This window comes from Macaca fascicularis, chromosome 6 (genome assembly GCF_037993035.2).
Source record: "Macaca fascicularis isolate 582-1 chromosome 6, T2T-MFA8v1.1".
NCBI lineage: Eukaryota > Metazoa > Chordata > Mammalia > Primates > Cercopithecidae > Macaca > Macaca fascicularis.
The window spans coordinates 101,152,387-101,178,901 of record NC_088380.1 but is presented as its reverse complement, the minus strand read 5'-3'; the positions used below and the strand labels follow the sequence as shown (position 1 = coordinate 101,178,901).

At 38.0% G+C, this 26,515-nt stretch overlaps 1 protein-coding gene, 1 non-coding gene and 1 pseudogene across 2 annotated transcripts; 2 read left to right on the top strand and 1 right to left on the bottom strand.

Moving 5' to 3' along the window:
• Positions 1-4,192, bottom strand: part of LOC135971518 (rho GTPase-activating protein 7-like) — a 66,565-nt pseudogene extending 62,373 nt beyond the window's left edge.
• A 468-nt stretch (positions 4,193-4,660) lies between these two features.
• Positions 4,661-25,364, top strand: RIOK2 (RIO kinase 2). Its single transcript, XM_005557433.5, has 10 exons — positions 4,661-4,782; positions 8,594-8,732; positions 9,825-9,941; positions 10,380-10,555; positions 14,724-14,812; positions 16,623-16,814; positions 19,179-19,271; positions 20,353-20,874; positions 23,173-23,269; positions 25,095-25,364. Exons 1-10 carry the CDS (start codon positions 4,717-4,719, stop codon positions 25,257-25,259), a joined length of 1,656 nt encoding a protein of 551 aa, XP_005557490.2. The 5' UTR covers positions 4,661-4,716; the 3' UTR covers positions 25,260-25,364.
• Positions 11,871-12,032, top strand: LOC123574319 (U1 spliceosomal RNA). Its single transcript, XR_006699197.2, has one exon. It is a non-coding gene; the product is annotated as a U1 spliceosomal RNA (small nuclear RNA).
• Positions 25,365-26,515: the final 1,151 nt, after the last annotated feature.

Below are 26,515 nucleotides of genomic sequence, written 5' to 3'. Positions count from 1 at the left end.
TATGAACAACTCTTAAAGAAGAGCAGGGAAAGAAGTAGGATTAGGCAAAGGAAAAAGTTTAACTGTGGTGTAGTGCCAAAGGAGGCTTGAGGCTTTTGACTCGAAAGCAGAGGTCCTCAACCCCCAGGCCACGGACCAGTTCCTTTACTCACATTTCTTATGCACACCCATATATCCTTTCTCATGCCCCTCTACCTCAGACATCCTTCTTACCAATCTACTAATTTTTCTTCTTCCAAGTCCCTTTCCAACCAGCCAAGCCATTCACCCTTCCCCATAAGTCCATGTATATTTTAACCTAGGACTATTTCTCTTACTACACAAAGTGCATGATGAAGTGCACCTTCCAAAGATCTGCCCATCAGAAGGATATTCCCTGATCACTTCTCTTTCAAGGACACACAAATGGAGCTGTAGTTCAACTACAATATCAAACTGACCCATCCGCGAATCTAATGTGGGCTTTTTTTGCTTTACCAACTGATCAAAGGTATCACCCACGGAGGTATAAGCTGAGGGAAAGGCACTTGGGCAATGGTAGTGGACGACATGAAAGAGTCCAGTCCACCTGCTCATGCAGCTTGCACCCTCTGGTCCTGCTTGTGTTCACCACTTTCATCTTAGGATAGATCATTACTGAACAACTGTGACCACAATGTTACCTGAGTGATATCTCAGCGCCAAGCAACACATCACTCCCAGGGCTCTGTAGCATGCCAGGAGCTATTTTTCAAAAGGTATATAAATCTCTGCTGTGTATTCTGAACATGCTTCTGAATTCAACAAGTTTGTGTTGTGAGTCTCTCATTGAAACTTGTCATAAACTCCACACAACCATATATTCCATTCTGTGTCTTTTCCCACCACTGATATCCCTTATATGCAAATGTATGGCACTACTACCCATATGCAGTAAAATCTATCATAATTTTTTCTGAGTTTTAGCTAGTATAATATCTTAAATATAAATATACAAATTTTCTTTTTCTTGAATCTAAGCTTTAAATTCAATCTCCACATTCAACTTTTTCTGCAATTAACCTAACTTATGGGCAAGAAGGAGAGGTTAAAAAGTGGCCAGAATCATTAAAGACAACAGGCTACAGAAGATTAGAGGGTGGAGCACTTACTTCCCTTTGGGAGTGTGAGAGATTGAATGATGACCCGTCCAAAAATATCCACATACTAATTTCTAGAACCTAAGAATTTATCCGATATGGAAAAAAATATTTTACAGATGTTATTAAGGGTCTGAGTGGATCCTAAGTGCAATTACATGTATTTGTATTAAGATAGAGACAGAAGGAAACACACACGCTCAGGAGTAGAAAAGGCAATAACATAAGCATGGAGACAGAGACTGGAGTGATGTGTCACAAGCCAAAAGAATGCCAGCAGCCACCAAATCCCAGTAGGAGCTGCAAAAGGCAAGGAACAGATTCTCCACTAGAGCCTCTTGGGGGAATACGGTTCTGTCAACACCTTGATTTTGACCCAGTAAAAATAATCTCTTATTTCCAGCCTCCAGAACTATAAAAGAATAAAGTTCTACCGTTTTAAGTCATCAAAGTTTGTGGTAATATGTTAACAGCAGCAAGAGAAAACTCATATAGAGATAAATAGGAATAATAAAGAAAAACCTTATGTGGTGAATACAATTTTAATGGTAGATAAGATTTACATATATTGTGATTGAAAAAAAAGAAAAATAGTAGGGAAGGGGTAATATTACAGGTAGAGGGAAAAGTATTACAGGTGAAGGGAAAAGTTAGTGAAAAAGAAATTTAAGCGAGTTATATAGGGAAAACAAAAGTAGTTCAATTAAACAAGAGTACAAGCTACTTAAAGATAGTGATATAGACTGTTCATAATCATGAATGCCATTCTAAATATGAACTTTGATCTGTAGACAGTTAAGGTTTTCTGCAACTTGTAAGGACAGGGTTAGAGCAGGGGAGGTAAGGGGGGAGGAAACACCAACATGATACACCTTTTGCACATCTGTGTCACACTACTAATTTTTTCCTCTTCACCCTCCAACACAGATATAAGGGCTGAGATTGATTCCCCATGACCTACCAAAAAAGTATGGCATATATGTTTGATGAATAGTGAATGTGTTAATGAATACTGTACATGTTTTGTTTTACTCATCACTAAGCATGGTATGAGGGAGTAGAACAGAATACCAAACTGTACTTCAATCACTTACTTTTACTCTTCAAGGGTCTGATTATTATGATGATTTTATTTTAAAAGTAATATTCCAAGTATAAGAGATTTGGACTTAATTTGATTAACCCTAAGGCATACTTCAGAACACCAATAGCAATTCCAGTCAATTCCACTCAGTTAATGGTGGCTGTCTGGGGCAATGTTGAGAAATAATGTAAGAATTACGCCATAATAGATTAGGAACATCTGCTAAAGGGCTGGATTCGGAGTAGAAACAGAAATGGCCTGTTTTCCATTCCATTCTTGCTTTAGAAGTTAGTTATTTGCATACAAATGGCCAACAGGTATATGAAAAATTGCTCAACATCACTAGCCATAAGAGAAATGAAAATCAAAGCCATAATGAGATATTCTCTTATCCCAGTCCAAACGGCTACTGTTAAAAAGACAAAAAATAACGGATGTTGGTGAGGATGCGGAGAAAAGAGAACTCTTATACACTGTTGATGAGAATGTAAATTAGTACAGCCACTGTGGAAAAGAATATGGAGATTTCTCAAAAAATTAAAAATAGAATTATTCAATCCAGCAATCCCACTACAGGGTATCTATCTACTCAGAGGAAAAGAAATCAGTATATCAAAGGGATACCTTGCATGTTTATTGTAGCACTATTCACAATAGCAAAGATATGGAATCAACGTAAGTGTCCATCAACAGATGAATGGATAAAGAAAATGTGGTATATATACACAATCGAGTACTATTCAGCAATAAAAAATAAAATCTTGCCATTTGCAGTAACATGGATGGAGCTGGAGGTCATTACCTTAAGGAAAATAAGCCAGGCACAAAAAGACAAATATCACATGTTCTCACTTATATGTGGGAGCTAAAAAATTTCAGAGCTCCCACATGGAGGAAGAGAGTGGAAAGATAGATAACAGACTGGGAAGGATGAGTTAGCAGGATGAACAGAGTGGGTTAAAGATTACAAACTTGGAGTCAGATAAAAGGAATATATTCAATGTTTGACAGCAGAGTAGGGTAACTATAGTTAAACAAAAATATATTGTATTTAGATGACAGACACCCTAAACACTTGTAACAAAATTTCTCATTACCCCATAAATTTGTACAAATAAAGCTAGTCACTTGGTTTCTTTAAAAACTTTTTGGCCAGGCGCGGTGGCTCATGCCTGTAATCCCAGCACTTTGGGAGACTGAGGAGGGCAGATCACCTGAGGCCAGGAGTTTGAAACCAGCCTGGCCAACAGAGCGAAACCCCATCTCTATTAAAAACAAACAAAAAAAATTAGCAGTTCGTGGTGGTGTGGCCTCAGCCTCTGGAGGCTGAGGGAGAAGAATCCCTTGAACCTGGGGGGCTGAGGTTGCAGTGAGCCAAGATCGCGCCACTGTACTTCAGCCTGAGTGACAGAGCGGGGCTCTGTTTCAAAAATGAAAAAATAAAAAAAAAAAATCATTTCTATGACTTCTTAAGTACAGAAAGAAAAATTCTGTTTACATGGAGATGTCCACTGGTTGAATATGGTTAATCCAAGATATGCTGCATTCAAGTAAAAAGCAGACAAAGGCTTGAATATAGAGGGAAGAGAGGGCTGTTTTTCCTTTTCCATTCTGAGTTGAGAGCACTATCTACCCTAGCTGGAAAGACAGAGTAGATCATAGTCATCCTCTTTGTCGGGGTACAACTAGCTTACAGTTGCACTATGGAGTTGCAGAGCCAGTATGGGTAACTATTCTAAAATCCTTAAATCGCTCCTAGGCCCTCCAAGTCCTACCCGCGTAGGTCAGGCCAAACTATCAAAATCGCCACTTCCTCTGTAAACGCGCCCTGACAGGTAAGGATGACCGCCGCGCTCTCCACGCGTCACCTTAAACACCTACCCCAACCAGCGCAGGCGCGCTCCGAAGCCTCCCGGACCAACTTAAGAGAAGTACCGAGCAAGGGCAGGAGTTCCATTAACCATGGCCTCCGGAGCTGTCCGGAGCAGGCGCAATTAGGAGTAGAGGGCGTGCTTGTGTGATTACAGTCCACTTTACCTTTAACAGATTTGGTTGTCTGGACTTTAGCTCAGGTTATTTTACCCCTCTCTTGTTGGAAGTCACTTTGCCTAGAGTAGTCGTTTGCAGGAAAAATTTGCTCCTCCCATTAAGTAACCACTTCGCTCTCAGAGGCGGAACGCGTCATTGAGACAGCAAGTCCTGACAGATATGGAAAACAAAATGGCATATTGTAGAGAACATCTACACTCCGCCAACTCAGTCATAAGGCAAAAATTACACAAAAATAAAACGTTCACTTGTTACATACTATATGCTTCATAAAACATACAAGTAGTTTTATTTTCCTTTACCAATGAGAACAGCACTTCTATCTATTAACAAGGACCTATAGTAAGACGCAGCGCGTGCGCGAGCCATCCAGCGGCTGTAAAGCGCTTAGAGGGCGGGATAACGACCTGCCTTGTGCTTTCCGGCTGTCGTGGGAGAGGCATCTGGGCTCGGACAGGGGCCGCCATGGGGAAGGTGAATGTGGCCAAGTTGCGTTACATGAGCCGAGATGACTTCAGGGTCTTGACCGCGGTAAGAAATCCACCGTTCCTATTCTCCCTTGCCCCTTACCACTGTGTGACCTCTTCCTGTTCCTGCAAGTTTTCTGGGATCTGAGGAGGCACGCTCTGGGACCCAGGACGTGGTAGAAGCTGGGAATGGAGAAGAGAGCATCAGAGAGTTGAATTTTTTAAAACGTTTTGTTTGGGACCTTACCTTCCCCCAGATAGAGCAAAGGTCCCGTCTTCTAATAATTTTCTTCTTTTCGGCTGCTATTCGCCTTGCGCGGAAAAGAAACGCTGGCATCTCTGTGGCCTGGAAACTTCTCTGAGCCTGAGCTTCCGACCAGCTGTGAAAGATTTAAGGCCCCCTCCTGAGATTTGATAATATTGACTTCCCTACTAACAGACTCAGTCGCATAGAAGTCTTTCTGATTCATTCAGTCAACACATATTTGTCGGGTTTTTAGTAGCAACATTAGGAGGTTCACTTATTCAAATAGACAAGTGGAGACAGACAGATCATCAAGTAAACGAATACGTAGGATAATGGATAAATGCTATGAAAATGATAAAGAATAATGGCATAGAAAGTATATGTATCTGGTGGAGAGGAGGGGCACGTCCTTGGTAGACAATGAATAAATATTCTCTAAATGAAAGAATGAATGGGGGAATAATGGGAGCTGTGTGAGAAGGAGACAGCCCAGTGAAGTCCTTGGAAAGAGTTGGAGGCAGAGGAAACAGAAGTAATAAGTGCAAAGGCCTTGAGACAGAAAAGTCTTTGAAGACAGGAAAGGCCAGTGTGGCTGGAGCAAAGTGAGACAGACACTAATGGTTGGAGATGTACCTGGAAAAGGTGAGAGATTATGTACTACAGAGCCTTGGAGGCTTGGTAAAGAGTGTGGGGGTAACCACTGAATATTTTTGATCAGGGGAGTAACAAAATCTGGTTTTATGGCCTTAGTCTTATGGCACAGAAATTAATACATAGATCGAGACATTTATACAGTGAAGCAGTACATTTATTTAGGAGCCGTTATCTTTTGGTAAGGAGTGAACCCCATGATAAGGACTACCTATATTGTGTAATTATGTAACAGGATATGCGATGTGAGTCACACCGGTTCTTGTATTATGTTAAGGCTTCAAGTGTTGGCTTTTTAAAATTAATCTTAAATAGCACTTAAGGATTAAACTATCAAGTGCAAAATCAGTGTGAAATTTGGAAGACAATATTTACTTTGTCTCTCATGTAGATTCTTCTAATCAGCTGGACTTTCTCTATGAAAACTTATCAGTTCTGAAAGATACCTTCCTTTCCTGCTTCCTCAGCACACTCATTCCTTAATGCCTCTGACAGAAGTAGGGGTCAAAAGTAAGAGTGTTAGAGGATAGGGGAGGCAGAGATAAAGCATGGAAAATAAGTTAAATTTAAAAGTTAAGGTTTTAGTGAGACATCAAAATGATGCCAGATTTATCTTCCAAAACAGTGGCACTGCAATATTTAAATTATTTGTAAAGCTCACCAAGAAATGACTTAGTCATTAAATATGACATTCTAGTCTCAGTTGAATCTTACCAGTGTTGGTACCCTTTCTTGGGCCTCTCTTCCCTTTTACTTCTTTGACTCTTTCTATATCAATAATCATTGTTTGACTAGTGGCCCTTAGCTTTCAATATGAACTTGCCCCACAATTCTGCTCCCAAACATTCCTTTTCTTCCATTATCTCTTGCTCAGTGATTGCATCCACTTCATATCTTCAACTCTCACTTCTATAAAATAATTGACAATTTTTCCTTCTAATTATAACTTCATTCCTAAATATAGGCCCCTTTCCAATTTTCTTTCTTTTTTTTCTTTCTTTCCTTCTTTCCCTTCCGCCTTTCCTCCCTCCCTGCCTCCCTCCCTTCCTTCCTTTTCTTTCTTTCTTAGACGGAGTCTCACTCTGTCACCAGGCTGGAGTGCAGTGGCACCATTTCAGATCACTGCAACCTTCACCTTCCAGATTCAAGCGATTCTCCTGCCTCAGCCTCCTGAGTAGCTGGGACTACAGGCGCACACCACCACGCCCAGCTAATTTTTGTATTTTTAGTGGAGATAGGGTTTCACCATGTTGGCCAGGATGGTCTCAATCTCTTGACCTCATGATCCACCCACCTTGACCTCCCCAAGTGCTGGGATTACAGGCATGAGCCACTGCACCTGGCCGCCAATTTTCCTTTAAACATTTTTATTTGACTCTTAGTGCTCAGACCAAATTCAATTTTTTCTACCCCCTTTCTCTTTTCCTAAGCTCTATTAAAAAAAAAAAATATATATATATATATATATAAAATCTTAAAACTTGCTTTTCCTCTTCACTTCCAGTTGTGGCTTTGCATTCCCTTTACCCTTCCACATTTAATTGCCAAGCTCTCCCATAATACTTCCTAGAGATCTTTAATTCCTTCCTTCCAGTACCACTACCACTTACCCTGTTCTGGGTGCTCTTTCCTCTGCGCTGGACTTCTGTCTTAGTTCTCCAGAGTACTCCCTCAGATTTTGCCATCTGTAAGCCAATTTGCATATTCCTGGTAGATTAATGTCCTTAAAATAACCTTGTTCATGTGTCTCCCATGCCTAAACATCTTCAAGAGTTTCCTGCTTTCATCAGGATAAAATATAAAATTCTTTGGTCTACATTTTAATGCCTTCTCTATCCTAGAAGTATCTTCCAGCCATGTTTGCATGAACTCTATATGCTATCCCATCTGAGCTTCCACTGTACTCAGCTATTCTCTGTGGGTAGTACTTTCTTGCATATGTGCCATTTTCAAATCTTTTTCTTTCACTGATATCCCCTTGTCTGTTTTCTCTGTATGCCCACATCTTTTAAAAGTCAGTCTCTAGTTTTGCATCTTCTTTGGAACTGATCCCTCAGCTAGAAGTATTATTCTGCCCTGAGCTACCTTTTTAAGCAGTTATCACTTCTTACCTTCTAATAAACTTAGATGTATACCATTTTTAAAAATCTTCATCATGAGATAAAAATTCCTCAGAGATAAAAAGCACATATATATATAAAATACTTTAAGTTCTGGGGTAAATGTGCAGAACGTGCCGGTTTGTTACACAGGTACACATGTGCCATAGTGGTTTGCTGCACCCATCAACCCATCATCTACATTAGGTATTTCTTCTAATGCTATCCCTCCCCTAGTCCCCAGCCCCCTGACAGGCCCCAGTGTGTGATGTTGCCTTGCTGTGTCCATGTGTTCTTCTTATTGTTCAGCTCCTACTTATGATTGAGAACATGCGGTGTTTGGTTTTCTGTTCTTGTGTGTGTTTGCTGAGAATGATGGTTTCCAGTTTCATGTCCCTGCAAAGAACATGAACTCATCCTTTTTTATGGCTGCATAAAAAAGGATGCATTCCATGGTGTATATGTGCCACATTTTCTTTATCCAGTCTATTATTCATATATATCTATATCTATATCCTCTACAATGCCTACATTTAGTACTTTCTCATTAAATACCTGCTTAATAAATATCTGGCACATCTGTAGTTTTTAAAGACCAATGTTTAAGTGTCATCAAGTATTTTAGCATTTACCAAATGTCATCAGTATGTCTAGCACTCACAATTCCTACTCTTGAAATGGAAAGACTATATATATATATCAGTGATTAGATTTCAAATTGCAATTTAAAAATATTTTCAGAGACAGAAGTGATTATGTCTCAGAATTAGTTGGAGAACTGCATAGTCAGGAAAGTTTCAAGGAGAAGTTAATTTCTTCACAGGGTTTTGATAGACAAAGCTTTGATTATGATTATGTAATGATTCCTTTAATTTCAGGTTGAAATGGGCATGAAGAACCATGAAATTGTTCCCGGCAGTTTGATTGCTTCTATAGCCAGCCTTAAACATGGTGGCTGTAATAAAGTTTTAAGAGAATTAGTGAAACATAAACTCATAGCTTGGGAGCGTACCAAAAGTAAGTATTTTGAGGCACCGTTTGTGATTTTTCAGGTAATCGGTTGCCATCAGAGCAAGTGTTCCAAAAGTCAAGAAGTAGAAGTTGCCAGACCAGTAAATATTAAACAAAGAACTGACAAAACATACTTTGGCCATATCCTATTAGTCAAAACAATCACAGGGCACACCCAGATCAAAGGAGGTGGAGAAAGAGTAGTAGTAAGAATATGTAGGATACTGCAGAAGAGCATGTAGGTACTGCAGAAGAGCACATAGGTGCGCAGAAGAGCATGTAGAGTACTGCAGAAAAGCATATAGGTGCTGCAGAAGAGCATGTAGAGTACTGAAGAAGAGCATGTAGACCACTGCAGAAGAGCTTGTAGGTACTGCAGAAGAGCACGTAGGTGCTATGGAAGAGCATGTAGAGTACTGCAGAAGAGCAGGTAGATACTGCAGAGGGGCGTATAGACTATTGCAGAAGAGCATGTAGGTAGTGCAGAAGAGCCTATAAAATACTGCAGTAGAGCATGTAGGTACTACAGAAGAGCATGAAGAGCATGTAGGTACTACAGAAGAGCATGAAGAGCATGTAGGTACTGCAGAAGAGCATGAAGAGCATGTAGGTACTGCAGAAGAGCATGTAGGATAGACATATTGTGGCTACCATCTTTGGAAAATACAATCAGCAGTCATACCCTGGATCATTACTTCTGAAACCATCTGTGGTGAGGGATTAGTTTTTTCCAGCCTATCACATATCCTTCCTTTTATAAATTACAAAAGAAAAATTACTAGAAAAATGAAATGGATAATTGATATACAAAAACAGACAAAAATTCTAGGTCAAATTGATTAAAAAAATTGAACTTAAATTCCTCCTTTTATCTTGTCACAAATACTTATAGACCTGTCTTTAGGTCACATTTTGATTATCAGTACATTGGAGAAGAAATGCAAATTATAGGAAGAAATTGGAAACTTGTGAGCCTGGGTAGTTTATCTTTTTCCAACGAAGACTTTCCATTGTTAAATATTTCTTATGACTTGAACTTATGTGACTTGGTTGTACAGTGTAACTGAAATATGGTCTTTCTCCTTTGATTTTGTCTAGCTGTCCAGGGCTATCGGTTGACAAATGCAGGATATGATTACCTAGCTTTGAAAACACTTTCTTCTAGGCAAGTAGTTGAGTCTGTTGGAAACCAGATGGGTGTTGGCAAAGAATCAGGTAAGTGCTAATAGTGCTGTGCAAAGTATTTTCTTTGCTTTAGTTTATGTTTTTCCTTCAGAAAGCATTCCTCTTTTAATTTTCCCTTTTCTCTAACTAAACAGTAAATCGGAAAGTTGATTGGAAGCAATAAAAATCAGAAAGTGCCCTTAATTAGTAGGTTACTATTTTTTCTCTGAAAGTCTATCACTGAAAGTTCATTTATGCCAGGAATTAATTTTATTCTGATAACTCCCAAGGTATCTCATGATTTATGTGCAAATATACCAAAATCCAAAATTCAAAACACTTCTGGTCTGAAGGTTTTGGGTAAGGAGGGATACTCAACCTTTATTAGGAAAAATGACATTTTTGAAATAAAATCAGAGAAAGTTAGAATTGTTTTAACTGATTGGAATACACTTGTAATAATGGTTGTTTTTGAAATTTTGCCTCTAGATATTTACATTGTTGCAAATGAAGAAGGACAACAATTTGCATTAAAGCTTCACAGACTAGGAAGAACCTCCTTTCGAAATCTGAAAAACAAACGTGATTATCATAAACATAGGCATAATGTGTCTTGGCTTTATTTATCTCGTCTCTCTGCCATGAAGGAATTTGCCTATATGAAGGTATTTATTTTATAGTCATGCATTTTTTAGCCAAATAATACATGTGTCTCAAAGGCCTTAATGACAAGTGTGATTCTGTTGTCCCCACATCTCTCTAACCTTAGACTCAATTCCTATAGGCAGACTCAGTCCTAAATAACTGTTGATTATTCGGGCTCTTTTCCCTTCTATGTTAAGGTATTTTAAATAGTTACGAATGCATAAGGGCAACACATTCTATAATGCTGACAAGATGGAAGAGCCAAAAATAATTAATGATGCTGTTACCTCACAAATATGTGTGTGTGGATGTATATATATCTATTCAATGTATATAGCTATACATATGTCTGTTTCTAATTGAAAACACCAGGTAATTATCATCTGTAGAAACCTCAGTGTCTCAGATAAGTTGGCTAGTTTTTTGTTTCACATAAAGGAACAAACATCATTTATAGATTTATATGTATATTAAAAATGGTAAAAATTGGCTGGGCGCAGTGGTTCATGCCTATAATACCAGCACTTTGGGAAGCCGAGGTGGGCGCATTACTTGAGGTAAGGAGCCCAGCCTGGCCAACAAGGTGAAACCCCATCCCTACTAAAAATACAAGAATTAGCCAGGCATGGTGGTGGGCACCTGTAATCCCAGCTACTTGGGAGATTGAGGCAGGAAAATCACTTGAACCCAGGAGGCAGAGGTTGCAGTGAGTGAAGATCGTGCCACTGCACTCAAGCCTGGCTGACAGAGCAAGACTCTGTCTCAAAAAACAAAAAAGGTAAAAATCTTTCCTCTGTTTTTTTGTTTTTGTTTTTTTTTTTTGAGACGGAGTCTCGCTCTGTCGCCCAGGCTGGAGTGCAGTGGCCGGATCTCAGCTCACTGCAAGCTCCGCCTCCCGGGTCTACGCCATTCTCCTGCCTCAGCCTCCCGAGTAGCTGGGACTACAGGCGCTCGCCACCTCGCCCGGCTAGTTTTTTGTATTTTTTTGGTAGAGACGGGGTTTCACCGTGTTAGCCAGGCTGGTCTCAATCTCCTGACCTCGTGATCCGCCCGTCTCGGCCTCCCAAAGTGCTGGGATTTCAGGCGTGAGCCACTGCGCCCGGCCAAAATCTTTCGTTTTTAAGAGGTAAGGATGAAGAGAAGTGAGTTAAAGGGTACAAACATACAATTAGAAGGAATACATTCAATGTTTGATAGCAGGGTAGGGTGACCATAGTAAACAAAATGTATTGTACTCAGGAGATGAACACACTAAATACCCTGACTTGATCACTACTCATATATACTTAACAAAATGTTGTATGTACCTCATACATTTATACAAATAGAAAACAAATACTTAACCTGGCAGATGAAATGCCAAACTCTCAAAGATGGTTTTCTCAGGGTTAGGCCTATTCATTGCATTTCAGGTGTGCTGACCCCTGCAGTTACCCCAAATATTGGAACTTGACTGCACGTTTTGGGGTACTGGCGGACTACATTTGTACTCTCCCCTGACATTTAAAAAAAAAAGCCTTTATTTTTAACTTTTTGCCTTCAAAATTAAGTTCAGCATAGGTTTGTTAAATATAATAATATCCAAATTAAATATATTCAACAATAACTAAGTTAAACAAAAGGTAATATTGTGTTTTTATTATTCTGCCAGTATGATTTGTCGTAGTTTATCTTCATTTTTCAAAAAAATTTTAAGATTGCTACAGTGTGTGAACACACTGTTCCTTGAGGATTCAGCTTGTTCTTTGAGTGGGTTGTATACTTACATTTTCATTAATCATGGGAGATTTCTTAAGGCAGTATAAATTAGTATTACTGATACCATACATGTTAATGTATTTCTTGTTTTATACTAATAGCTTGTATCTTGTAATATTCAGTCAGTAAATGAGCAGCTTGGTAGGGATCATTTACACATTTTCCCAAAACTGTAGTAGGTGTTTTTCAGGATACTTATATTGAAGGTATAGGAATGGAATCTGGTTGCACATAAATGTACACCTTAAATATGTTGATTTTTCATAAGAGAGGAACAATACGATAAAGATTGGGCTATAGCGTGAGTTCTAGGTGATAGCACAAGTTCTGGACAAATATTCACAATCTTTGAATTTATCACATGCTATTGATCTGCCAAGGTATGCTCAAAATGGTCTACACTGAAAAAAAGTATGTAAAAACAAAGCAAAGAAAAATATCTGGGAAGTGGAAAGTTGTTTGGTTCTTGTTCACAGAAGGTAAGTGATAGGCAACCTTTTGAAATTAATTGCTGGGGTTTAGTGTAGGGTGAAGGAGTGGATGCCAAAGAAATAACCAGTACAATCTGTGTCTTAAAGTTGAGAAGATAACACAAATACATATGAAACAGAATATTTTATTTATCTATTTATTTTTGAGACAAGGTCTCACTCTGTCTCCCAGGCTGGAGTGCAGTGACACGATCACAGCTCACTGCAGCCCTGACCTCCTAGGCTCAAGCTGTCCTCCCACCTTAGCCCCCCAAGTATTTGGGACCACAGGCATGTGCTACCATGCCTGCTTTTAGAGACAGGATCTTGCTGTGTTGCCCGGGCTGCTCTCAAACTCCTGGCCTCAAGAGATCCACCCACCTCAGCCTCCCAAAGTACTGGGGTTATAAGCATGAGCCACCACTGCAAGCCTAAGAACAATTTTTTTTTTAATTACATACTGAGTTTAGAGAAACTTCAGTAAGTGATAGAATAGTTGATGGAGGAGGTTTCAGGTAGTGAGTGGAGCTGAGTGGAGCCATAAAACTTGGGTATTATTTGACCCTAAAACAGTGCATTTTGGCAGAGAAGTGGTATGGACAATGACATGAATGTGTGTGAGCCCTATGTGTTTAGGTGACACTGAGGTAACTGTCCTGACTGCATTTGTTGGTGTGTACTGGAGAGAATATTGGGAGAACTAGGACTGTACAGGTGGATTTTGAAAACCAGGAAAAGTTGTTCAAACTGAAAAGAATATTTACAGCCAATATAAAATTATTTTTTGTTGTTGTTGAGACGGAGTCTTGCTCTGTCGCCCAGACTGGAGTGCAGTGGCATGATCTCAACTCACTGCAACCTCCGCCTCCCGGGTTCAAGCGATTCTCCTGCCTCAGCTTCCCAGGTAGCTGGGACTACAGGCATGTGCCACCATGCCTGGCTAATTTTTTTGTGTATTTTTAGTAGAGATGGGGTTTCACCATGCTGGCAGGCTGGTGTCGAACTCCTGACCTCAACTGATCCACCCACCTCAGCCTCCCAAAGTGCTGGGATTATAGACGTTGAGACACTGTGCCCGATCCAATGTATATATATTTTTAAATGGAGTATTAACATCAGCAGGTTGGTCTGGTATTAGTACATAGAATAGGTTAGGTATGATGGCAAAAGCTAGAACACCTGTGGAGTAATGAGGTATAAATAACAAATGCCTCCTTACAAGTATATGTTGGTGCAAAAGTAATTGCAGTTTTTGCCATTCCTAATACTAGCATTCTAAATGTCAAAGGGCATAAATCTGAGGTATTTTAAAGAAAGTAATAGCAGGGCTTTGTAAACAATAAGATTGAAGACAATAAGCACAGGGGAAAAGATGTATGGAGAGTCTAACATTTGAATCAGACAACAACAGTGTATATGTTTTTCACATAATAGATTTATATTGCATATTGTGGTGGAGAAAAAGGTCGGTGCCCTATAAACCAAAATGGCTGATCTCTTAGAATGCCTCATTTCCTAATATGTCAGAAGATGAGTATCTCCTAAATTACAATTTGTTTCCAATTTGAATATTTTGAGCACATTTCAACGAATGTCAGAGACTTACAAAATACGAAAGGATATACCCCAAGAGACTGTAAGCTTCTTGGGGGCTTTTTAACACTAATTTTAGATTGTTTAGAAACTTTTTAACACTCATTTTTGTAACCCCAGCACAGTGCATAACATTTTGTAAATGTTCATTTTTGGCAGAAAAGTGAATTCAAACTTTTGTTTAAAATTTGCTTTTTATGTATGGCTTATTCTGTGCAGTGAATAAATAAGCTATGCATAAATAACCATGTGTTAAGTATAATTTTATAAAGGATTGTGTGTTTTTCTGTGGAAAGGTATATATTTAATTGTTCTTTAAAGAGTAGTGACCTGTTCATTAGCTTACACCTGTTTTGCAATGTTTTAGGCATTGTATGAGAGGAAATTTCCAGTTCCGAAGCCAATTGATTACAATCGTCATGCAGTTGTCATGGAACTCATAAATGGTTATCCACTGTAAGTATTCATTATTCTTAAAGCCATGAATCCTGATAAATGAATTTAGGTTTCAGGGTTTTTAATAAAAGTTTTTTTAGTTAATGAAATACTACCTCTGGGAGGTTAAAAATTGATTTAAAGGAATAGACTCAAAGACAAATTAAAAACCCAGTTTCATTCTGACAATATGAGCTTTGTAATCTCTGTGATTCATTCATTCATTCCATATTAAGAGACTGTTAGGTGCCAGGCCCTTTTAGTCTCAATAGTGAACAAAACAAAATCCCTGCCCTCATGGAATTTACATTCTGATGGAAGGAGATGTGCAATAAATAACTAAAGGAAATGTCTGTCAATTGTTAGTAAGTACTATGGATAAAAAAAAGCAGGGTTTAAGGGAGATAGGAAGTACTAACGGGACAAGAGACTACTGTTTTATGTAAGGTGGTCAAGAAAAGTCTCACTAGTAAGGTGAAACCTTACCAAATTTTGATTCAGATTAGCAGCTATTAGAGTGGGAGTATTTTGAGCGGAGAAGAGATGTGATCTCATCAATCAGTGATCTCAGTGTTTTCAGAGGGTCACTCTGCCTGCTGAATTAATAGACTCTGGGGAGACGAAGACATAATTTGAAGACAAGTCAGGAGGCCATTACAATAATCTAGGCAAGAAATGGTTGTAATTCTGATTACAGTGATAGTTGTGAAGGTGATGAAAAGCAGTCAGATTCTGAATGTGTTCTGCAGGTTGAACCAACATGATTTGGGATTGGATATGGATGTGAAGGAAGGAATGAGACAATGGTGACACCAAGGTTTTTGACCTGAGTAGCAAATTAACTGGAGGGAGAAAGCTACCATGTACAGAAAGAGGAAAGCTACAGGAAGAGCATTTTGGAGTTGGAGGATGGGACAGAATCAGAGATTCCATTTTGGACATGCTAAGTTTGAGATGCCTGGGAGTTAGAGAAGTCTACATTAAAATCAGTGTATATGTGGTATTTAAACCATTAATCTGGATGCGATCACCAAGAGTGAGTCTAAATAAGAGAAAATAAAAGGTCATAGGATTGACCTTTGAGGAACTCCAGAATTTAGAGGTCAAGGAAAAAGATGAAGTACAAATAGAAAAGACTAAGAATGTGTGATCTATGAGGAAGGAAGAAAACCTGGAGAGAATGGAACTAATTGTCAGACTTGTAAATCAGATACACCATGTTGAAGATCCTGCATCAGTATATGATGAAGCTATGGAACTAATGGTCAAACTTGCAAATCATGGACTGATTCATGGAGATTTTAATGAATTTAATCTCATTTTGGATGAAAATGACCATATCATCACGATCGATTTTCCACAGATGGTTTCAACTTCTCATCCCAATGTTAAGCATTAAAAGTTAAGTGAAGAAATGTTCAAAGATGTCAACTGACAGACCACATATGAGGACTAAGAATGGACCTTTGGCTTTAGCAACATTGAAGTCATTGGTAGTCTCAACAAGGGCTATTGAAATGAGGTGGATGAAAGCCTGTTTGAAATGGTGTTAGAGAGTAGGAGGAAACAAATTGGAAAAGCACATGTAGACAAGTTTGGTTGTAAAGATCAAAGAAAGGTAGTAGTAGAAAAGAGATACAGAATTGAAGCAGAGTGTGGCTATTTTTTTTAATAGATGGGGGATATTATATCTGTGTGCTGATGGGAATGAGAAGAAAGCTGCTGGGGAGCCAGGGCATGGAAATAATATATGTGTTCACATGCATACATACTTTTGTTAAAATCATAAACGAATACAAATAACCTATATTCATGCTTAAAATACTTTCAGATGTCAGATACACCATGTTGAAGATCCTGCATCAGTATATGATGAAGCTATGGAACTAATTGTCAAACTTGCAAATCATGGGCTGATTCATGGAGATTTTAATGAATTTAATCTCATTTTGGATGAAAATGACCATATCACCATGATTGATTTTCCACAGATGGTTTCAACTTCTCATCCCAATGCTGAGTGGTACGTACATGCTATTTTTTTATTTTTATTATTATTTTCTTTTCTGGAGACGGAGTTTTGCTCTTGTTGCCCAAGCTGGAGTACAATGGCACGATCTTGGCTCACCGCAACTTCCGCCTCCCGGGTTCAAGCGATTCTCCTGCCTCAGCCTCCTGAGGACCTGAGATTACAGATAGGCGCCACCACACCTGTCTAATTTTTTGTATTTTTTTTTGTTTAGTAGAGATGGGCTTTCTCCATGTTGGTCAGGCTGGTCTCGAACTCCCGACCTCAGGTGATCCGCCCGCCTTGGCCTCCCAAAGTGCTGGGATTACAGGCGTGAGTCACTGCGCCCAGCCTGTATGTGCTATTATTAATTCTGGATGTGGATGTGTTTGTTTAGAATAGAATCATTTTTTCATAATTTTTCAATTTTGTGATACTATTAGGTATCACAATAAATAGTATTGTGATACTATTTAGGTCAGTCACTGGTTTGAAGTGGCTAGTGTTAACGTATAACCACTAGAGTTTTCCCCATAAGAATTTGAATTTCTTTGTTGTAAATTGACAGACTTCGAAAGTCAAATTTTCTTAGCCATGGAACCCTTTGTTCAAACAGACTTTTAGATGGAAGCCCAACTGTTAAAACAGGTAAAAGTTGGGAGTGAAGTGGGGACCCCTAGAACTACTTTTGCCTTTCTTTTTCTTGCTCTTCCATGATTGCCTCCAAGAGAGATTCACCAAGCATAACTCAGCAATCTTGATGATCTGAATAAAAGTTGTGGTTTTGGACTGGACTCAGTTGTCAAACCAGTGATAATTATCTCTTGTCACTTTTAGCTTTTATTATTAGAAAAAAAATTCACATAAAACTTTATCTCTGACACAGAGCAGAATCACTATATACTGCGATAATCATATTCTTCACATTACTTACTTAAACCAAACCAAGTCCTGAAATAGGACCTTATCCTTTATTTGCTTGTGGTTCATGATTCAATTGAGTGTAACTAAGGATTTTTTTTTCTTTCTGTTCCAAGCTTTATGAGAAACTTCTTTTTCCTAAACTAACAACTAGTATCACTTACATAATATAATATATTAATTCTTGCAGAGTTTGAGCTTGAAGTAGTTTTGTTAAGTGAAGCTTGTCTTCATCCTGGTTTCCAGTAGAAAATGTCTGTACTTAATGCTACAGAAAGAAATGTCATTTGAAAATAAATTTTTAAAACGTTTTCAACAAAATAATACTAAAAGATTAATGCCTGGCACTTGGGTGATCAGTACTCTTTGGATGTTAACTAATCACCATTTTTATTAATAAGGAGTAACATAGTCACACAATAAAGGAACATCTAGGAGCCCCCAGAGTGTGACAGGTGATGACATTCTAGGTTTAGGCTGCATCGTTCTATGGGGAGATGTTGTGATTTAATTTCAATTTTTTTGAACCAGTACTGGGGCCAAGGAGCTGTGCTAATTGCTAGAGATTGAGATATAAATAAGCCCTATATATGCTTTAGAAGATGTTACTGTCTCGTATGGAAATGTAAACGTATATAAAATAGTCTTTTTAAAATATATTAATATTTTTCCCGGAGTGCCCTGTGAGCAAAGAGGAGAGGCATTATCTTCCTGTTTCCAAACTCATCTTTCTCAAAGAGATAGTCAGTTCCTTGTTATCCTGTCCTTAATTCTCCCTTGTCTGGAAATCTTCTAGAGAATTGAATCTCTTTATGGTGATTAATCTGCTTTATGGTGTCCCATAAGGCAGCCTGATACTCAGAAATTATTCTACTTTTGGTCCAGATTAACATGTTGTCAGATTATTTTTATAAGCTGTAGCATGATTTATCCCTTTGGGTATTATTGCAAATCGGCCAATGGATAACAAAGAGCCGTAAACATAACTTGGTAGTCTCCAAACTTAACTATTTAATATTAATATCTTTTTATCTTCAGATCTTTCAGTTGGCTAGAGGTTCTAGTGAGTGTTGCTGATGGGAAGCATAGCCAGATTCAGGACGAGGAGAATAAGTGGAAACCTATCCCTAAACCATAGGCCCGTAGTCTTATTTCCTGGGGTTCATACTTATCTTTCCCTAGTGTATCTAACTATATACCAGTAACTATGAGAAAACCTTGACTTTCCTAACCGTAGGAACTGCATGGCATTGACAGCTTATATCCTTGAGATTTTCTTGGATTTTAGTTTTTCAAACACACTGGTAACTCATTTGTATCTTCTTTTCCTTTGTGTAACATCTTTTATCTCCTTTTGTAAGGAGCAGCAGTACCATTAACCAATAAGGATATTTTCATTGGCTAATAAGGAAAAAGGAGCATTAAAGGCTACATCATAAATGATTCTTGCTTTTGCAGGTATTTTGACAGAGATGTTAAATGCATTAGAGATTTCTTCATGAAACGTTTCAGCTACGAAAGTGAGCTTTTTCCAACCTTTAGGGATATCAGGTTTGTACTCCCCATTGCTTTACATAATAGTTTAAATATCTGGACTGTGTATTTCTAAAAATTAACATTTTCATCTAAAAAACTTTTCAAATTTTGACATATAGTCACTGTTAGATGTCATTGCTCTGTAGTACATAACTGAAACTTAAAACTTGAAAATACCTGCATTTGGTCCATTAAGGCACTGCTATTGAATTTTAGAAAGGGAACATATCTAGTTTCTTATAAACTTAATAACTTTTATTCTATTTTGGATGCTATGAGAGTAACTCATTCATAAGGAATCACACCAAACGTTCATTGAAATTTATGTTTTTTCCTTTATCGGGACCAGGAGGTATCTGTTTTTTTTTTTTTTTTTTTTTGAGAGGGAGTCTCGCTCTGTCGCCCAGGCTGGAGTGCAGTGGCCGGATCTCGGCTCACTGCAAGCTCCGCCTCCCGGGTTTATGTCATTTTCCTGCCTCAGCTTCCCGAGTAGCTGGGACTACAGGCGCCCGCCACTTCGCCTGGCTAGTTTTTTTTTTTATTTTTTAGTAGAGACGGGGTTTCACCGTGTTAGCCAGGATGGCGTCGATCTCCTGACCTCGTGATCCTCCCGTCTCGGCCTCCCAAAGTGCTGGGATTGCAGGCTGGAGCCACCGTGCCCGGCCCCAGGAGGTATCTTTAATTGATTCTCAAGACATAATTATTATGTGCATTCTCAAAACGCAGTTTTCTCATATTAATTTTATACACTGAAGATATTTTCTGATCTGGGATGAGTCACATAATCTGAAGAAAATCGTTAGCCCCCTTTGAAAGTTAATTTACAAAGCTAATAAACATAAGCTGAGGTTTTTATAACCTTTTTATTTATATTGTTGTTTTTCAGTTACTTTATTCTTAAAATTATAGCCAGCATATACCTTTCATATTTGTATACCTGTGTCATTTAAATACATTTTAGGAAAGGAAAAAATTATTTTTAACATATAAGCTATTGAACTCACTTGAATCATAATTTATCAGAGTAGTAGATAATTACTCCTCTTAGATAAACATTTTTTCTCTCTTTCAATGCTTGACAACTTTTTTTTTCTAGGAGGGAAGACACTCTTGATGTGGAGGTTTCTGCCAGTGGCTACACGAAGGAAATGCAGGCAGATGATGAACTGCTTCATCCATTAGGTCCAGATGATAAAAATATTGAAACAGAAGAGAGATCTGAATTCTCATTTTCAGATGGAGAAGTGGCAGAAGAAGCAGAGGTTTATAGGTCAGAAAATGAAAGTGAACAGAACTCTCTGGAAGAATCAGAGGGCTGCTATTGCAGATCATCTGGAGACCCTGAACAAATAAAGGAAGACAGTTTATCAAAAGAGAGTGCTGATGCACGGTGTTTTGAAATGACTGAATTCAATCAAGCTTTAGAAGAAATAAAAGGGCAGGTTGTTGAAAACAACTCTGTAACTGAATTTTCTGAGGAGAAAAGCAGAACTGAAAATTACAACGGGCAAGATGGTCAGAGAGTTCAAGGAGGAGTCCCTGCTGGCTCTGAGGAGTATGACGATGAATGCCCTCATCTAATTGCCTTGTCATTAAATAGAGAATTCAGGCCTTTCAGGTATAGACTTCAGTCAATTGCTTTTTAACTTGAGTCTTGAGACCGATACTTTCTTAGATTCTAGTAAATGAGCGTTTTTTCCAAATGATGTGGCAGAATTGTATTCTGCCGCCTTAATATATAAAATGAAAGCCAGATAATTTTTTGTTGTTAAAAATTCAAAATAGCTTCCTTTTCAGTTGACCTGATTCTAGGCAGCCTATTGACTAAATTTCAAGTAATTCTTCCTTAAAATACAAACTGATGGCTGGGCACAGTGGCTCATGCCTGTAATGTCAGCACTTTGGGAGGCCAAGGCAGGCACATCACCTCAGGTCAGGAGTTTGAGACCAGCCTGGACAACATGGCAAAATCCTGTCTCTACTAAAAATACAAAAATTAGCCGGGCATGGTAGCCTGTGCCTGTAATCCCAGCTACTTGGGAGACTGAGGTAGGAGAATCACTTGAACCCGGGAGGCGGAGGTTGCAGTAAGCCGAAGATTGCGCCACTGCACTCCATCCTGGGTGACAAGAGCGAAAAACTCTGTCTCAAAAAAAAAAAAAATACAAACTGATGACTTTCAAATTATTATAGGTCTCTGGATACATTGATCAGGTTTTAGATGGATGAGTTATTCCACACATATTTTCCTGATTACACATCTGATGTGTGTTTGAGTTATGTAAAGGCATGTAAATATTAAAACATGCAATAAATGTACTTTCTATATGAAACATCTGCAATGAATTTTCTCTAGTACCTTGAGCCTTCTGTCCTTTGTTCATGTGTAGTTAAAATTATGTAATGATACTATGTTTTCTTTTAAAAATTTTTTTTTTTTTGTAAATATTAATCAGGCTCAGCTTAGTTTAGGAGAAGTTCTAAAACTTAATTTTTGGATTTGGGATAGCTTATTCAGAATCAAACTGTAGTTTAATGAACTACTGGTTTTATTTATTTCAATATGGTAATATGACAATTAAAATTATTTAGCAATGCATTTATTAAACATTTTTCAGTACATATTTGGGCTTATATCTTAAGCCTACCTTTATCTTTACAGTTTTATTCATGAAGCAAAACATAAGAATTTTGTTCCTTTTTCATATAGCTGTGTATCTGTGTCACAGGGCTACTGCCATTTAAATAATAAACTTAGAAAATTAAATCAGAAGCTTAAAAGGAAAAGAATCAGGGGTGACAGAGGCTCAGAATTTTGAGTGATTGTATTAGACTGGATTCTTCAGACAAACAGAAATGGAGATTTATTATAAGGAATTAGCCCATGAGGTTACGGAGGCTGAGAAGTCCCAGGATTTGTAGTCAACAAGCTGTAGACGCAGGAGAGCCCATCGTACAGTTCCAGTCCAAATCCAAAGGGCTGAGAGCCAGAAGAGCCAGTAGCGTAAGTTCCAGTCCACATCCAAAGAAAAGAGAGGATCTATGTCCCAGTTCAAAGACAGTTCTCTCTTACTCTGCCTTTTTGTTCTGATCAGGCCTTCAATGGATTGGATGAGGTCCACCCACACTGGGGAGGGCAATCTGCTATACTCAGTTTATGGATTCAGAAACACCCTCAAAGACACATCCAAGTTAATGTTTAAACAAATATCTGGCACCCTGAGGCCCAGTCAAGTTAACATGTAAAATTAACCATCACAGTGATAGAAGAAAACCTACATAGGATTAAATGGTCTTTTAAACTCAGAGTGGGAACAATAATTTTGTTCTCACTCTCTGGATACATGCTGGGCAAAACTTTCATTCAGAGTAAAAGCAAAACAGCAGATGTTGCTGAAAAATATTAACTGTTAGGAGTTACGAGTTTTTATACATTCCATGTATTGAAACTTTGAGCCATGTGAAAACATTCGTCTCTAGGTTGCAGATTTTCCTACCCTAGCGGAGCTGACTATCATGAGTACTTGTCTGTTTCCATTATATCTTCTGTTGTTTGTGAAGGTGGAAAGAGTCTCAAAAATTTAGATAGGGAGAAACAGATTTATATAGTTCAGTGAAAGAAGAGGAGAGGATTATTAGAAAAGGGAAGATGAATTGTGGGGAGGTGATGAATTTCAATGGCTAAAGCATTCTACTGTTTTTAAATTTTGATAGTGACTAACAAAATGCTGGAAAATGAAAATTGTTTATATAGAACTTAACAGTAGGTAGTTTTATCTTCACAGAAATTTTAAGATATAATCTTTCTGAAGTATTTTATGTCTTCAATTTGCTGCATGCAAAAAATAATATAATCAAATGGGATTCATTACATTATACAAATTAACTAGATACATTGCGGGTTTTTTAATTTTAGAGATGAAGAAAATATGGGAGCTATGAATCAGTATAGAACAAGAACTCTGAGTATCACTTCTTCAGGCAGTGTTGTAAGCTGTTCAACAATTCCTCCGGTAAGTAGTCATTCAACATGTACTGAATGTTTATTACATCACTACTGTGATCTGATTGCCTTGTCTCATTAAACAAATAATGTATGCTTTTCAGGTCCAGATTTCTGTTGATTGCTTTTTGAATTAAGTCTTGAAACCAGTACTTTCTTTGATTTTAATAAATGAATGTTTCTCAAAGGATGTGGCAGAGTTGTATCCTGCCACCGTCATGTGTAAAATGAAGGCCAAATGACTTTTTGTTGGTAAAACTCAAAATACTTCCTTTTTCAGTTGTCCTTCAGATTTTAGGCAGCCTGTTGATTACATTTCAAGTAATTTTTTCTTAGAATACAAACCAATGACTTTCAAAAAATTAACGTAGGTCACTTGATAAATTGATCAGGTTTGAGATGAATGAATCATTCTTCATATGAGCTGAAGATTAATGAGCTTGGTCACGGTGAGGATTACAAGGTGTATAAGACAGCCTCAGACGCTTGGACTTATATGTTAATGGTATAACATTTTTTGTTGTTGTTTGTTTTTTGTTTTTGTTTTTTTTGAGACGGAGTTTCGCTCTTGTCATCCAGGCTAGAATGCAGTGGCGTGATCTCAGCCCACTGCAACCTCTGCCTCCCGGGTTCAAGCAATTCTGCCTCAGCCTCCTGAGTAGCTAGGATTACCGGTGCCTACCACCATGCCTGTCTAATTTTTGTATTTTTAGTAGAGATAGCGTTTCACCATGTTGGCCAGGCTGGTCTCAACCTCCTGACCTCAGGTGATCCGCCCACCTTGGCCTCCCAAAGTGCTGGGATTTCAGGCGTGAGCCACCATGCCAAGCCAATGGTATAAAATTATAAGTACAGATTTGGTCGGGCACCGTGGCTCAGACCTGTGATCCCAGCACTTTGGGAGGCCAAGGTGGGAGGATTGCTTGAGCCCCCAAGGGTTTCAGGCCAACCTAGGCAACATAGGAAGACTCCATCTACAAAAAATTTAAAAATGAGCCAGGTGTAGTGGTGTACACCTGTGTTCCCAGCCACTCAGGAGGCCGAGGCAGAAAGATCACTTGAGCCCAGGAGGTTGCAGCCACCGTGAACTGTGTTCCTGCCACTGCACTCCAACCTGGGCAACACAGCAAGACCCTGTCTCAAAAAAAAGAAGACCCTTGTTCCCGGCTTTGCAGCGTTTTGCAGCTATCTTCTTTTTTAGGAGACAAGTTGCATGATACAAGGTTATATACAGTTATTAAATGGCAGACTATAGTGTTTCAGAGAAAGAAAAGGTCATTGTGAACCCTATTTCACATTTCTTATTCATTTTGTAAGTCATATGCCATGCATGGTATATCTTAACTAATAAGTAATTTTAATTTATGATCAAAAGAGATATGAAGACTTTTCCTTGGGTGATTGCTACCATCAGGTCATTTCTACAGCTGAAACTGTGAAGGCATTCTTGGATATATTGAGCAATACTGAATGCTTTCAAAAATAATTTTCTATTACAAAACCTACTCTGAGAGCCTTTTAACCTAAAACGCAGAGGAACAAGCAGTTTTCATCTTGTTTTTCCCATCAGTTTTCATGATGGACCACTAGGTGGCACTATGGTAATTTTTTAAAAATTCTGCCTATACACTGTATTTTTTCTATGTAATCTGTATTTCTGTTTGGAATTTAATTTTTCCTATATAACAGTTTCTATATAGTGCTTTCGGAAAGTACTATATAGTGTTTGGAATCTTAAAAATTCATGCTCTCAGTATATAAATAGAAAAGGTATTAGCAGTGTACTATTTGAAATGGTTCATTATTAGTAATGCTAATTTATGAAATCTTTCCAGGAACTGGTGAAACAGAAGGTGAAACGTCAGTTGACAAAACAGCAAAAATCAGCTGTCAGACGTCGATTGCAGAAAGGAGAAGCAAATATATTTACCAAGCAACGTAGGGAAAACATGCAAAATATCAAATCAAGTATGGAAGCAGCTAGCTTTTGGGGAGAATAATATTTAGGATCTTGGATATGTTTAATATGTTTTTAAAGTTACTGTAATTCCTTTTTGAGCCAAGGTTATCATATATTAATAAATAAACTCACTTTCATCTATAAATTTGGGTCATTCAGTATGTGTCTTGCAAAGAATAATTATCTGCCAAAGCAGTCCATTTTTTCAAAGTAATTTGGGTAACTAAAATAAATAACTTTATTAGAGATATTTGCATATTTTAAAAAATCTAAACATTTTTGTTGTTTTTTGTTTGTTGAGGATTATATGATACAATGCACATAAAGCAATTAGAACAATGTTTAGCACATTATAAGCATTCAATAAAACATGGCTATTAGAATCATTATAATGATTCTGAAATTCTGCCAACAACTTGGTTGCATTTTATTTGGCAACTGGAGGAATTCACTGCCTTATTTTTCTTTAGAAGTAAAGATAAGCCTTTGGAAGTAAAGATAAACCAGTAATGTATAATTTGCTTAATTAATCGATTAATTAATAATCTGTTTTGTGCCACTTACATTGGTAATGTGGTCATGAGAATGGAAACTTACTTGAGATAGTCCACCACAATTTTTCCAGTTGGCAGCTTGTAAGCAGGCCTGAGTATCAGAAGAGTTAGGGGTGGGGGAAGGTGGAGTAGAATGAAGAATGAAATGTTCTTTCTCATATGCTTATTTAAGTGGGTCTGGAACATGTTCTCACCTCGATGTTAACAAATACCTAATTCAGGAAAGAAAATACATAGCCATGGTCCCTTCCTCAAGGACTTTATAATTCAGTGAGATGTAAAGATGAGTGCTTAAGTGTATGCACCTGATTATTGTCTCTTCATTGCCACATAAGTGGGAAAAGGGGATCACTTGCAGCAAAAAATGGCCATTAGATGGCAATATCACCCCACAGTCACCAAACAGGATTACTTGAATCCCTAATTATGTTCTACCAGAGGGAATATAGTACAGACTTTTCCAAGATTGATCAAGACAGCAGATTCCCTTTCACCTTTGCCAGATTAACTCTACTAGCTATTTGCAAGACCTGTCATTATCTAATAAATTGGTTTAAATATATGGAAGCTAGAAAATGCCAATTCCTGTTCCCTCGAAAATTAGACATTGAAATATTTAAATATCCCTGCTTTGCATTTTAGATATATCTTTGAATTCAGGTATTCATTTTGTATGTATAATATCTCGACTTTTAAGCATTTTTATAATGTAAAGTTGAAAACAGCTTAATAGAACCACAGG

Bases quoted from the DNA above. Each gene is read 5' to 3' on its own strand.
- RIOK2 (XM_005557433.5), top strand. From the start codon at position 4,717: ATGGGGAAGGTGAATGTGGCCAAGTTGCGTTACATGAGCCGAGATGAC. The intron at 19,272-20,352 runs GTTTGTACTCCC...TTTTTTTTCTAG, and splicing joins CCAACCTTTAGGGATATCAG to GAGGGAAGACACTCTTGATG. The intron at 23,270-25,094 runs GTAAGTAGTCAT...AAATCTTTCCAG, and splicing joins GCTGTTCAACAATTCCTCCG to GAACTGGTGAAACAGAAGGT.